General features: G+C 54.9%; 1 protein-coding gene across 1 annotated transcript; it reads right to left on the bottom strand.

Annotated features, from left to right (window-relative positions):
- Positions 1-482: 482 nt before the first annotated feature.
- LOC130266957 (uncharacterized) lies at positions 483-14004 on the bottom strand (the record flags this gene model as incomplete). Its single annotated transcript, XM_056516213.1, has 5 exons — positions 483-1234; positions 1860-1974; positions 2959-3054; positions 3158-3228; positions 13841-14004. Coding segments are annotated over 4 exons (355 nt in total), but the record flags the coding sequence as incomplete, so codon positions are not given.
- Positions 14005-15106: the final 1102 nt, after the last annotated feature.

Below are 15106 nucleotides of genomic sequence, written 5' to 3'. Positions count from 1 at the left end.
TTTTTTTTTGACTTGCAGGGAGCCTGAAAATTTGTACTGCTGTTTTTCAAATTGCACAGCTAGAAAGGAAAACAAAGTTAGAAATAGAATTAGAGAAAAAAAAGAAAGAGTGAAAAAGAAACAGAGTTAGAGACTACTAGAAACAGGGAAAGAGAAATAGAGTCAGACAGAAATAGAGAGAAAAAAAAAAAAGAGAAAAAGAAAAGGAGAGAAAAAGAAATAGAGTTAATGCTACAGCAAATATGAAAAAGAAAGACAGGAGCCAAGGGGAAGACGTGGGTATCTTGACTAGGGGCGACTTAACTTTATTGAATGAATGTTTTATTCACAGCAAAAGACAGCAAGGTGTACAAAGGCAAGGACAGGTACCAATTCAATTACAGGTACACTCCATGGACACATGGCTGCTAAAGGTGAATTATATACAGAGCAATGCATGGAAATGCAGCAGCAAGTGCAAACACAGAACAATACAGGGAACACAAACCAAAAATATATATTAATGCAATAGAACCATTTTCTGTTTCTGAAGTGTTGATTACAGTTGCTATTATTTACACATGAAACCCAACACAGAAGCAGCACACAGAAAGAAGAACACTTGTGCACCACACACGACTCTTTCAGCTCACACACAAAACTCACCGTGGCTCTTGTCTCCACTGCTCCATTACACCACGGCCATCAGTGCTCCTAGGAGCCTGAAAAACACTCCTGCTGACAAAAACCTGGTACTGGGACTGTCCATGCCTCAAAAACCCTCCTGCTGACAAAACCCTGGGTACTGGGACTGTCCATGCCCAACCTCTGGGATGAACATAGTCTTGTTGGCTGGGACTAAGGAAAAAACTCAGCTGGGGGGAAAAAAACCCAACCCTCTGGCTGGGGACTTTCTATTCTAAATTTAAAAATGAGTTGACAAAGGTAAAAGGTAAAAACCATATGCACAAGGTTAGAAGCAGTCAGCACACACACTGGCACAGGCAGACAAGAGCAGACAGACACAGACACAAACTCTCCAGACAGACACAGACTCTCCCAGCAGACACAGACTCACACACGCTCCCCCTGTCACACTCTGCAGCTGACAGGCTGACTGCAACCCTCACTTGGAACGCTGCATGAAGAGGATGCTTCAACACATCCCCCGGCTGCTGCTCTTCAACACCCAGCGGGAGATTCCAGGGAAATCGGCAGCATGGTGACTGCAGAGATGGGAACCCACCTCAGGGACCTGCGAGACAGCAGGAGCTGGTCAGCTAGAGGTGATCCCACACATTTCCTGCCCAAAACCCCATAGAAAAGAGAGGAACAATAAAGTTCTGTAACTGTTCTACCCAAGCGGGTGCCAGGGCAGCTCCGAGCTAAGGGGCACAATAAAGGCCCATACAGTAGAGATGCACACAGTAAAGGTACATGCAACATAAGCCAAGACAGCTACATACAGTGTAAGCCAAGGTAGGTACACACCATGGATGAGGACTGGAGATAACTCTCTGGAGGATTAAGTCTCAAGCCCAACACTCTTAGAAAGATAGAACCTATGGAACTAGTGAGGGCACATAAGGAGGGTCTAACACACCCCCTACAGAAGGCCGAGAGAATGGCACGTGAAAAGCAGGCGCTACCAAAGCTGAGAAGGAAGATGGATGAGAAGATCTTGTGTACTTCTTTCTGTCTCAAAAGTAAAAAGGTACATGTGCTGGAATAAGCACAATGCAGGAAAGTACACGAGTAGAGTCTGGCTACCGTGGCTCGGAAGGATGCTGATAAAGCATGCAGATGTGACAAAGGTGACACAGATGGACACAAAGGACAGAACACGGACACAGATTACACAAGAGACACCAGTTATTTACCCAGAGCTGGAAGGAACTGGAGCAGCCATCAAGTGCAGCATCTCAGAGCCAGAGCTGGAATGAAGAACGTGCCAATGTCAGAGCCGGAGGCTCAGCGAGCTGGACTGGGAAACACCTGCAAGTGAAACAAGCAGAAGGAACAGAAATCACCTGGGCCCTCGGATATCCTGAGCTGTATCCCTGAGCTGGGAGAGACACTTTTGAACAAACCTGCGCTGACAGAAGGGAAAACTGGCAGAGAGGGCTGGCTATTTACTGATCATTTTATTACAATTATTATTTATAATAATGAAATTATATATTTATATAAAATAGAACCACAAAATAGGTACTTTATATACACAAAATTATAACAGCTATGATCTGTAATACAAGAAGCTAATTCACATACTGAAACTGCCCAAAGCCAACTGGTGTATTACAAAACCTTCCTATTCTGTGGCTCCTAGTTCTCCATGAAATCCATAACCTTATGGTGCTTCAGGAAAAAGGCAGCACTGGAAAGTGGATCAGGATATTTTTGACGGGACACTGAATGCATGGTTTGAAATGCTGAAGTCAGTTTTTATAAAAGGCCTCCAGTCCCCAGCTCCAGTTGTACCTGGAGCCAGGATCTAGGGCTCAGAAGTAAACAAAGGAAAATGCAAAAAAAGGTCATAAAAACCTCTAAGCCAACTAATTTAATGTAATGTCTACAACATTTTCATTTGTCATGGAGAAAGAGCCCCATAGGCTGTGACCCTTTTAAACCTGGCAGCTTCCCCTGGCGCACCAGCTGTGACAGGCACTACAGAGAGGACCTGGTGTCCTTCTGCTGCTCTCCCCTGCAGCACCTTCAGCCTTAGGAACCAGAGAGTCCCTGAGCATGTCCCAGCTGGACTGTGGGACCCTTCATCCTCCTCACTGCAAGTATTTCACTCAGCTGCATCTCCAGCTTGTCCCAGAGGTGCCACAGCTCCCTGACAGGAGCTGGCAGCCCCGCTCCCAGCTGGGAACACGGCCAGCTGAGCTCCCAGCTGCTTTCACCACCACCAGACTGTCAGCACTGAGCTACTTGTTGGCAACCACCGGTCCTGAGATGCAAGTAACCTTTACATACCTGCCCAAAGTTCTCCTCATCTATGCAAAACATGAGATCCAGCTCGGTGGGGTCATTTTCCAGGATCCACTTCAGAGAGCTGTAGTATTCGCTGTCCTAGGGCAGATCACAGTTAGGCAGTTTGAAAATGGGCAATTAGTGCAGAGCTGTGGAAAGCCAGGGGCCTGTGAGCACTGGCACAGGTTCAATGGGCTCTTACCACTGACTCCATGTCCTTCAGGGTTATGGGCTTCCCCAGCATCATCTCGTAGAAAGGTCTGATGAAGAAGCCTGGGAGAGAGAGAGGACAGATTACCTGCCCTGCACCTGCACATTCCAGAAAGGTGGAATGCTTGAGGGCACCACCCCTGGCATTTCCTGTTGCCTCCTGACTGTAACAGTCCTGCAGCTGCAACAGCATCAGAGCAGCTCAGGCTTATTTTATTATGGCACAAAAAGTCCAATTTTTCGGTTTCAACAATTATCCACCACCTGCCATACTCCACTGACCACCCTAACATGAATGGCAGAGAGAGACAAAAGCTGGGGAATTGAGCCCAGGGCACTCTATCCCATTTAAAATCACTACTTCCCTCTCCAAGGAGTTGCCTGAAAATCAGGCTAGTGACCTTCCTCTGCTCAGGACTCTGATTTAATGAGAAGGTGAAGGGGGCAGAACTGTCCTGTTTTGGTGCAAGAGAATCACCCAGCAAGGAGCAGTGGAGATGCTGGCAGTGGCACAGCACAGCCCACTTCTTTCCATCTACAGCTCTGAGGAGCACCAGGAGGATGACAGGAAAGCTTCTACAGGACCATGCTGGGACTGCCCTTCCCTGCCTCCAGACAGCTGCTCCTCCCAGGATCCTGAACACGGGATCACAACAAAACAACGGGGTTGCAACCAGAAGACAACGCTCCAGACCCACCCGGGTGCCACCTGCAATGGCAAGGTGCTGGTCACCCTGGGCTGCCACCCTCTGCTGCTACAGACACTCCTCTGGGTCAGGACTGGGCAGCAGCAGTCAGACTGCATTTTCCTTGTTCCTACAACTGGAAAAGCCCTCTAAGTTTGAGCATCCCAAGCTGCTTTAAGGGGGACTGGGATCTGAAAGGTGTCATTCAGCAAATGTTACCTGGAGAAAATTCTGAAGGACTGCAAGCACATTGCAAGACGTTTGATCTATATAGTTAATTTAACAGTAAAAATACTTTATTTCCCTTCACACATTAAAGTGATTTATCCCTTGTGGAAAAGCTGAGGAGGGCTGCCAGCCTGAGACCCCAGAGCTGCTGCCAAGGTGGGGCACCCAGCACAGCCCTTTGCCTTTCCAACCCCTCCACTGGAATCCCCTTCTACAGAGTTCTTGGTCACCTTGACACCAGCAGCCACAAATCACAGCGCCAGTTCTGTGTGAAATCACAGGTAACACAGCTGGAAATGACTGACAGTGGGTCAGCTCTTGGCCCTCTCTACCTCAGAGTGTGCAGCGACACCAACAAATCTCAGTCTGAGTTTCTTCTCAGAGTCTTACAGGGACTTCACGTCAAAAATGCTGTTCCAGGGCTACAAGGGTCTGGCATGAACCACTCCACCTGGAACTGCAGCTCAGGATTCTCTGCCTGATCCCAAGTGCACATGGATAACAAATTCATTCTTTTTGAAGAGTATTTTCAAAAGCCTCAACACTTTCAAAAATTTCAGAACTTTGAGTCTTCCCACCACTACAGTTCTCTGTCACAAACCAGGCTCTCAGGCCTTTGAGGATTCCCTCTCCTGCCTTTCCAGGGCCCCACTATTTCCCTGAAGTTGGGACCCCCTGCCACACAGAGAACTCTCAGAGCCAGACATTCCCAATGCTGATGGCATCACAAGGGTTACTCCAGCTGGGATTTGGGCACTCCTGTCAATACATCACAGAGTGAAATAACTCTTGTCCAGGTGAGGGTACTTTTCATGCCCTTTCCAACCAAAACTCTACTAATAATTGCCATTCTGAGTTACACTTTGCCATTCTCCTTGCACAGCCTCTCCCTGCAGGGGCCATTTGCCAGGCTCACTGTGTACTTCCCATCCCATCCCATCCCAGTGAGCCCCTCTCCCCTCTCCTGCCCTGCTGCTTCCTGCTGAACTAAGGAGTTCTCCTCCCTAACTCCCTGTGCGTGTCACTGATGCAGATGGTGAATAGCACCGTGTGCTGCTGGATGTGGACAGACTTTGAGGGGAACCCACTGATGGTATCCATGCCCCTTGTGCGTGAATCACTGCCAGCTGCCCAGAAAATGGCTGCAGAAGGGCTGTTTTCCCTCCTGATCCCGTCCAACACGTGGCTGGTAGGTGCCTGGGAGCTGCCAGGAAGGCAGCAGTGTGTGTGTGCTGCAGGGAGCAGTGTGTCCATGGGGTGAGGTGACAGGGCAGCTGGGGCACACAGAGCCGGGGAAGGGCTCAGGGGCACCCCACAGAGCCGGGGAAGGGCTCAGGGTGCCAGAATTGTTTTCCCAGGGGCCTTTGGCCCTCTGCTGTGAGACAGTTGGGCTGTACTAAAATGGCATTGCCACACTAGGTGGAGGTGCCACTCTGTGGAGTGTGAGGTGCATTGTCCCACCCATGTTGTGTTTGTTTCTACAGGGGTATCAGAGCACTTATTAAAGGGAAATGGGGCACACTGAGTAATTCAAGATAACACACAGTAGCATTGTCACAGGAACTTCACCCTGTGCCTTGGATTTTGCCTATTTATGTATCCTTAACACAGCAGGACTAAATCAAATTGATAAATGCATATCTTTGTAGCCTGCAGTGCTCAAGGCTTCCCTCTCCTATTCCTGCTCCTCCTGCACCCCTCACCACGCTTCCTAACTAGTGAAATTAAGTTCTGGTGAAAGTTTTGGAAAAAGAAGTGTAGAAACAAGTGCTTACTTGTTACAAGCTCTATTATGAGTCTTCCCCAGCTAGGAGCTGCACAGAAGTGAGACAGGGGCAATGACATCAGGGAACAGCTGTAGAGTTAAAGGCAGAAAGAAAAGACTTACCAGCAAAGGGCAGGAAAGGGGAAAGGTTTCAGAAAAGATTTCTGTGGTCTAATTAATGATCATTTCTGATTCTCCTGTGAGAAGAACACAAACTCACAGCCAGTCAGGCCTCACAGTCCCCCTGTAGTGAGAGCTCAGCACACATCCACAGAGGCAAGTCCAGCACCTGAAAGAAAAAAAAAAAAAAAGAATCAGAAGAAAAAGGTGACAGGGCAGCACAAAGATTGTTCTCTGTGCAGGGCCCAGACTCGGGGCTCGCTCTCAGCTTTGCTAGTTCCCGTGAATTATCCCACAGCCCCCAATTCCCTGCTCAGTTCCTGCTGCCATACCCTCACAGTGCCTCACGGAGGGTGGATATTCCCGTGCAGAGCTGCCCCTTGAACGCCAGCTGTGCCAGGAACGGGCAGAGCGTCCAAGGAAGCTCAGCAGCATCGGGACAGGGACAGGCATCTGCTCCAAACAACTGGCTATCTAAAGCCCTCATCCCCCAGCCCCACCCATGTCCCTGGGGGCAGCTGACAGAGCTGCCTGGAGTCCAGCTGATTTAGCCCCCCTGAGCCGGGGTCCAGGTGATATTTTCAAGCAGGAGAAGGCAGGGCCGGGGGCGCTCCCGTCCCGTGCCAAGGCAGCTCCCCGTGCCCACGGGAGGACATCTCTCCCTGCAGCAGCTCAGCTTTCACAGCCTCAGCATGGCCTGCAAGTTCTTTTCCCTCAGCAAAGGGTGCACATCCCTGCCTTCAGCACACCTCCAGCAGGGGTGCGCGGGCAGCAGCCCCGGGGCTGTGCGCGCACGGGAACGGGGAGCCGGGCGCTGCTCCGCGCTCGGGCGGGGGCCTCTGCGGGACGGGGGCACCGGGAGCGCCGGGATTTGGGGCTCCCAGGGCTGGCACGGCGCTCCCCGCGCCCCGGCCGGCTCCAGCCGCGATGCAGCGTCTACACGGGGAGATCCCGCCGCCGTTCTTCCGGGCGCGGTTACCGGCAGAGCCCCGGCTCCCCGCGGCCGCCGCAGCGGAGCGGGAGCGGCAGCGGCAGCGCCGGGCTCAGCCCCAGCGCCCGTCCGGGCTGCTGCTGCCGCCCGCGGCGATCCCGATCCCGGCCCCGCTACCCGCACCCGGCCGGCCCGGGGAGAGGCGGCACCGCCCGGAACCCCCAGCCAGCACCGGCAAAACCCAGACCCCACCCCTGGTCCTACCTGAGCGCCTCAGGATTCGGGCAGCACCGGGGCCGGTCCCTGCGCGCTCAGCACAGCGCTCGGACGAGGATCCCGCCGCATCCCAGCACGAGCGTTCCCGAATGGAGCGGGCCGGGACCGGCTGGGCCGCATTGAAAGGGGCCCCGGCCCGCGCAGCCGCACTGGGGCCCCGCGCACCTGAGTCGGGCCGGCCACGCCCCTCAATCCCCGCTCGGCCCCGCCCCTCAATCCCCTCCGGCCCCGCCCCTCAATCCCATCGGCCCCGCCCCTCAATCCCCCGCTCGGCCCCGCCCCTCAATCCCTCCGGCCCCGCCCCTCAATCCCCTCGGCCCCGCCCTCAATCCCCGCTCGTCCCGCCCCTCAATCCCATCCGGCCCCGCCCCTCATCCCCTCCGGCCCCGCCCCTCAATCCCATCCGGCCCCGCCCCTCAATCCCCTCCGGCCCCGCCCCTCAATCCCCGCTCGGCCCCGCCCCTCAATCCCCGCCCGGCCCCGCCCCTCAATCCCCGCCCGGCCCCGCCCCTCAATCCCCCCGGCCCCGCCCCTCAATCCCCTCCGGCCCCGCCCCTCAATCCCCTCCGGCCCCGCCCCTCAATCCCCTCCGGCCCGCCCGCTCCTCCCCGGCGCCCCGTCCTGCCCTCTGCCGGGGCCGAACCGGGGCTGTTCCCGGCTCCGGGTCCCCTCGGAGCCGGCACTGCCCAGCATTCCTCACCGGGGCTGGGGGTTCCAGCACAGCCCCCAGGGCATCCCGCTGCTTCCTCAAGCCCCCTTCGGTGCGATCAGTTTTTGAGGAGGGATACCCAAACCCAGCAGAGCTGGCTTTAACGGATCCGGGGGAGTGTCCCCTCTCCCCATCTCACCCAATTGCCGCTGCCAAAAGCCAGCCTGAGGATCAGCTCCCTATCCCCTCAATCTCTGCAAGGAATCGGATTTCTCAATCCGGCAGGGCAGCAATGCTGTTCTCCTCGCCGGAGATCCGGATTGCAGCGGCGTCCCCGCCGGCGCTGCCCGGATGGAGCGGGGAGCGGGGGGTGTGTGGAATAGAGGGGAGGGTGACGCCGAGTTCGGGCTGCGAGAGCGGCCGCGGCTGCGAGCGTGGGAAGGGCGGCAGTGCTGCCGCCTTGTGGGCACAGCGCGGTACTGCAGCCCCCCCGAGCCGGCGCTCTGGCAGTGCTCGGCAGCGGCTGCAGTACCGCGCTGTGCCCACAAGGCGGCGTTAGCGGCGGGTGCGCAGCCAGGGCTGGGGCGCGGGCAGGGGCGGGGCTGGGGGAGGGTCCCGGGGGGACGGACACGGGAGGGACGGGGTCAGCGCTGGGGATGGCCTCAGGGTCCCTCGGGAGGACGGGATCAGCGCTGGGGATGGCCTCAGGGTCCCTCGGGAGGGACGGGATCAGCGCTGGGGATGGCCTCAGGGTCCCTCCGGAGGCGCTCGGGCACAGGAGATGCCGTGATGTGCAGGTGACACCCTGGGGCCCCCACGTGTCGAGGGACCGGGGCTGGGGTTGTGACGGGCTGGGCTTGTGTGAGAAGTGGATCTTTGGGTGAGTGACAGGCGTGGTGGTGCACCGAGAAATTGGCTAGTTAGCTAAATATTGAATTAACTGCCCAACTAACTAATAACTACTTTCATTAGTACTCCAGAGTAGGCATGTAATGTTCAATCAAGGTAATTATTAGTCACTGCCATCTGGAGTATTAATGAGGGGCCCTACCTGGTATATGAAAAAGGAGAAAAAATATGTATGTCTGGTGCAGCAGTAGAAAATTTCAGGCTCCTGAGGTGTAAATAATTTTATTTAAATAATAACATAAGGTTTTTTGGTGTTTTGGTTTTTTTTTTTACTTGCAAGGAGCCTGAAAATTTGTACTGCTGCTGTTTTTTAAATTGTACAGCTAGAAAGGAAAAGAAAGTTAGAAAAAGGTTAGAGAGAAAAAAAAAGAAAAAGAAAGAGTGAAAAAGAAAAAAAACAGAGTTAGAGACTACTAGAAACAGGGAAATAGAGTCAGACAGAAATAGAGAGAAAAAGAAATCCAGAGAAAAAGAAAAGAAATAGAGAGAAAAAGAAATAGAGTTAATGCTACAGCAAATATGAAAAAGAAAGACAGGAGCCAAGGGGAAGACGTGGGGTATCTTGACTAGGGGCGACTTAACTTTATTGAATGAATGTTTTTATTCACAGCAAAAGACAGCAAGGTGTACAAAGGCAAGTACAGGTACCAATTTAATTACAGATACACTCCATGGACACGCTGCTAAAGGTGAATTTACACACAGAGCCTTTTTTTCCCCACTTTGAATCCACATGGGCCCACCTCTCTCCTCCCAAGTGCAAACAGCTCTTTATGGTCCAGAGACCTCAAATAAATAGAACAATGTGCCAGCCCAGTGAAATGCTACTGCCAGGAATGACCCAGGTAAGGCAAACAGGGGCACTTCCCCTTAGGCATCCCCAAACCCTGAGCAAGCAGGGAGGCTGCCCAGAGCCTGCTGTGACATCCCCAGCTTCCTCTGCCTTAGATGTGTGGGCAGAGAGCTCCTGCTTCCCAGGCTGCCCACCCCTGAGCCCAGGAGCAGGCAGGGGCTGCTGCTCCTCCAGCTGTGCCCCAGTCAGGCATTTCCTGCAGGATCCCACAGCTCTACTTACTGGGCCTGTGATGATGGCTGGGTTCTGCAGCCTGGGCTCTTCCCACTGGGTCATTTTCTTTCTGCAAATAACAAAAGAAATGATCCCATGGCTTCTCTGCTACCACACCGTCAATTTCTCTTGGTTTTTCTCTCCCTAGCACTGCTCAGCTCTGTCAGGGTTAGCAAAGGCTTGTGTCTCCCCACCCTCCCCAGCCCCAACACACTGTTAAGCTGAAAACATCCACTCAAAAACACAGAAGCACCCCAGAACCCAGGGAATCTGCACTGCTTTGATGGCAACGTCTGCAGGAGTGAGTGACACGTTCATTGGAACGTGGGCTGGGATTGGAGACACGGCCTGGTGGGTAAAGGAACCCAAAGTTTTTGGCAATGACACCCCAAGTTACTGTTTGGAAATTCTGCACAGACAGCTGAGCTATCACACTTCTAAATCTGGAGGGAGTAACATTTTTCCTAGACTCTGATTTAATGAGAAGGTGAAGGGGGCAGAACTGTCCTGTTTTGGTGCAAGAGAATCACCCAGCAAGGAGCAGTGGAGATGCTGGCAGTGGCACAGCACAGCCCACTTCTTTCCATCTACAGCTCTGAGGAGCACCAGGAGGATGACAGGAAAGCTTCTACAGGACCATGCTGGGACTGCCCTTCCCTGCCTCCAGACAGCTGCTCCTCCCAGGATCCTGAACACGGGATCACAACAAAACAACGGGGTTGCAACCAGAAGACAACGCTCCAGACCCACCCGGGTGCCACCTGCAATGGCAAGGTGCTGGTCACCCTGGGCTGCCACCCTCTGCTGCTACAGACACTCCTCTGGGTCAGGACTGGGCAGCAGCAGTCAGACTGCATTTTCCTTGTTCCTACAACTGGAAAAGCCCTCTAAGTTTGAGCACCCCAAGCTGCTTTAAGGGGGACTGGGATCTGAAAGGTGTCATTCAGCAAATGTTACCTGGAGAAAATTCTGAAGGACTGCAAGCACATTGCAAGACATTTGATCTATTAGTTAATTTAACAGTAAAATACTACTTTATTTCCCTTCACACATTAAAGTGATTTATCCCTTGTGGAAAAGCTGAGGAGGGCTGCCAGCCTGAGACCCCAGAGCTGCTGCCAAGGTGGGGCACCCAGCACAGCCCTTTGCCTTTCCAACCCCTCCACTGGAATCCCCTTCTACAGAGTTCTTGGTCACCTTGACACCAGCAGCCACAAATCACAGCGCCAGTTCTGTGTGAAATCACAGGTAACACAGCTGGAAATGACTGACAGTGGGTCAGCTCTTGGCCCTCTCTACCTCAGAGTGCGCAGCGACACCAACAAATCTCAGTCTGAGTTTCTTCTCAGAGTCTTACAGGGACTTCACGTCAAAAATGCTGTTCCAGGGCTACAAGGGTCTGGCATGAACCACTCCACCTGGAACTGCAGCTCAGGATTCTCTGCCTGATCCCAAGTGCACATGGATAACAAATTCATTCTTTTTGAAGAGTATTTTCAAAAGCCTCAACACTTCAAAAATTTCAGAACTTTCAGTCTTCCCACCACTACAGTTCTCTGTCACAAACCAGGCTCTCAGGCCTTTGAGGATTCCCTCTCCTGCCTTTCCAAGGGCCCCACTATTTCCCTGAAGTTGGGACCCCCTGCCACACAGAGAACTCTCAGAGCCAGACATTCCCAATGCTGATGGCATCACAAGGGTTACTCCAGCTGGGATTTGGGCACTCCTGTCAATACATCACAGAGTGAAATAACTCTTGTCCAGGTGAGGGTACTTTTCATGCCCTTTCCAACCAAAACTCTACTAATAATTGCCATTCTGAGTTACACTTTGCCATTCTCCTTGCACAGCCTCTCCCTGCACACTGCAGGGGCCATTTGCCAGGCTCACTGTGACTTCCCATCCCATCCCAGTGAGCCCCTCTCCCCTCTCCTGCCCTGCTGCTTCCTGCTGAACTAAGGAGTTCTCCTCCCTAACTCCCTGTGCGTGTCACTGATGCAGATGGTGAATAGCACCGTGTGCTGCTGGATGTGGACAGACTTTGAGGGGAACCCACTGATGGTATCCATGCCCCTTGTGCGTGAATCACTGCCAGCTGCCCAGAAAATGGCTGCAGAAGGGCTGTTTTCCCTCCTGATCCCGTCCAACACGTGGCTGGTAGGTGCCTGGGAGCTGCCAGGAAGGCAGCAGTGTGTGTGTGCTGCAGGGAGCAGTGTGTCCATGGGGTGAGGTGACAGGGCAGCTGGGGCACACAGAGCCGGGGAAGGGCTCAGGGGCACCCCACAGAGCCGGGGAAGGGCTCAGGGGCGTGCCAGAATTGTTTTCCCAGGGGCCTTTGGCCCTCTGCTGTGAGACAGTTGGGCTGTACTAAAATGGCATTGCCATACGAGGTGGAGGTGCCACTCTTTGTGGTGCATTGTCCCACCCATGTTGTGTTTGTTTCTACAGGGGTATCAGAGCACTTATTAAAGGGAAATGGGGCACACTGAGTAATTCAAGATAAACACACAGTAGCATTGTCACAGGAACTTCACCCTGTGCCTTGGATTTTGCCTATTTAGGTATCCTTAACGCAGCAGGACTAAATCAAATTGATAAATGCATATCTTTGTAGCCTGCAGTGCTCAAGGCTTCCCTCCCTATTCCTGCTCCTCCTGCACCCCTCACCACGCTTCCTAACTAGTGAAATTAAGTTCTGGTGAAAGTTTTGGAAAAAGAAGTGTAGAAACAAGTGCTTACTTGTTACAAGCTCTACTATGAGTCTTCCCCAGCTAGGAGCTGCACAGAAGTGAGACGGGGCAATGACATCAGGGAACAGCTGTAGAGTTAAAGGCAGAAAGAAAAGACTTACCAGCAAAGGGCAGGAAAGGGGAAAGGTTTCAGAAAAGATTTCTGTGGTCTAATTAATGATCATTTCTGATTCTCCTGTGAGAAGAACACAAACTCACAGCCAGTCAGGCCTCACAGTCCCTGTAGTGAGAGCTCAGCACACATCCACAGAGGCAAGTCCAGCACCTGAAAAAAAAAAAAAAAAAAAGAATCAGAAGAAAAAGGTGACAGGGCAGCACAAAGATTGTTCTCTGTGCAGGCCCAGACTCGGGGCTCGCTCTCAGCTTTGCTAGTTCCCGTGAATTATCCCACAGCCCCCAATTCCCTGCTCAGTTCCTGCTGCCATACCCTCACAGTGCCTCACGGAGGGTGGATATTCCCGTGCAGAGCTGCCGCTTGAACGCCAGCTGTGCCAGGAACGGGCAGAGCGTCCAAGGAAGCTCAGCAGCATCGGGACAGGGACAGGCATCTGCTCCAAACAACTGGCTATCTAAAGCCCTCATCCCCCAGCCCCACCCATGTCCCTGGGGGCAGCTGACAGAGCTGCCTGGAGTCCAGCTGATTTAGCCCCCCTGAGCCGGGGCTCCAGGTGATATTTTCAAGCAGGAGAAGGCAGGGCCGGGGGCGCTCCCAGTCCCGTGCCAAGGCAGCTCCCCGTGCCCACGGGAGGACATCTCTCCCTGCAGCAGCTCAGATCCTTTCACAGCCTCAGCAAGTTCTTTTCCCTCAGCAAAGGGTGCACATCCCTGCCTTCAGCACACCTCCAGCAGGGGTGCGCGGGCAGCAGCCCCGGGGCTGTGCGCGCACGGGAACGGGGAGCCGAGGCGCTGCTCCGCGCTCGGGGCTGCGGGGCCTCTGCGGGACGGGGGCACCGGGAGCGCCGGGATTTGGGGCTCCCAGGGCTGGCACGGCGCTCCCCGCGCCCCGGCCGGCTCCAGCCGCGATGCAGCGTCTACACGGGGAGATCCCGCCGCCGTTCTTCCGGGCGCGGTTACCGGCAGAGCCCCGGCTCCCCGCGGCCGCCGCAGCGGAGCGGGGAGCGGCAGCGGCAGCGCCGGGCTAAGCCCCAGCGCCCGTCCGGGACGGCTGCTGCTGCCGCCCGCGGCGATCCCGATCCCGGCCCCGCTACCCGCACCCGGCCGGCCCGGGGAGAGGCGGCACCGCCCGGAACCCCCAGCCAGCACCGGCAAAACCCAGACCCCACCCCTGGTCCTACCTGAGCGCCTCAGGATTCGGGCAGCACCGGGGCCGGTCCCTGCGTCGCGCTCAGCACAGCGCTCGGACGAGGATCCCGCCGCATCCCAGCACGAGCGTTCCCGAATGGAGCGGGCCGGGACCGGCTGGGCCGCATTGAAAGGGGCCCCGGCCCGCGCAGCCGCACTGGGGCCCCGCGCACCTGAGTCGGGCCCGGCCACGCCCCTCAATCCCCGCTCGGCCCCGCCCCTCAATCCCCGCCGGCCCCGCCCCTCAATCCCATCCGGCCCCGCCCCTCAATCCCCTCCGGCCCCGCCCCTCAATCCCCTCCGGCCCCGCCCCTCAATCCCCGCCCGGCCCCGCCCGCTCCCTCCCCGGCGCCCCGTCCTGCCCGGGCCCGGGCCCGGGGCCGAACCGGGGCTGTTCCCGGCTCCGGGTCCCCTCGGAGCCGGCACTGCCCAGCATTCCTCACCGGGGCTGGGGGTTCCAGCACAGCCCCCAGGGCATCCCGCTGCTTCCTCAAGCCCCCTTCGGTGCGATCAGTTTTTGAGGAGAGATACCCAAACCCAGCAGAGCTGGCTTTAACGGATCCGGGGGAGTGTCCCCTCTCCCCATCTCACCCAATTGCCGCTGCCAAAAGCCAGCCTGAGGATCAGCTCCCTATCCCCTCAATCTCTGCAAGGAATCGGATTTCTCAATCCGGCAGGGCAGCAATGCTGTTCTCCTCGCCGGAGATCCGGATTGCAGCGGCGTCCCCGCCGGCGCTGCCCGGATGGAGCGGGGAGCGGGGGGTGTGTGTGAATAGAGGGGAGGGTGACGCCGAGTTCGGGCTGCGAGCGTGGGAAGGGCGGCAGTGCTGCCGCCTTGTGGGCACAGCGCGGTACTGCACCCTGCCCTTGTCAAGATGTCGGAAGCCACCACGTGCCGGGACCCTGCCATGTGGGACTGCGGCCACGCTCCCACTAGTCAGGATGATTTTTGTTTCACTAGTCAGGATGAACATACCTGTGATGCAAGCTGGAGCCTTTGTGCATCTGTACTCAGTTCAGTTTGCTCCCTATGACGCAGGCAAGAGACTGTCATTCTGCAGTTATCACAATTATCATTTGTTTACACCAAACCCTGAAAAATCTCTATGGTGCTATACGATGGTGATACAAAACCAAAAGGCTGACTGCAAATTCGCATGCAGGTTAGACACACTTTTTAGAGTTGGTGCTGGTCTGCTTGCCAATAACTTTGGTTTAAAATAAAGTTGAGCCTGTTAATAATGCTAGACCAGCGATCA

This window comes from Oenanthe melanoleuca, unplaced genomic scaffold, assembly GCF_029582105.1.
Source record: "Oenanthe melanoleuca isolate GR-GAL-2019-014 unplaced genomic scaffold, OMel1.0 S381, whole genome shotgun sequence".
NCBI classification, from domain to species: Eukaryota; Metazoa; Chordata; class Aves; order Passeriformes; family Muscicapidae; genus Oenanthe; species Oenanthe melanoleuca.
This window is presented reverse-complemented; position numbering and strand designations above follow the sequence as displayed.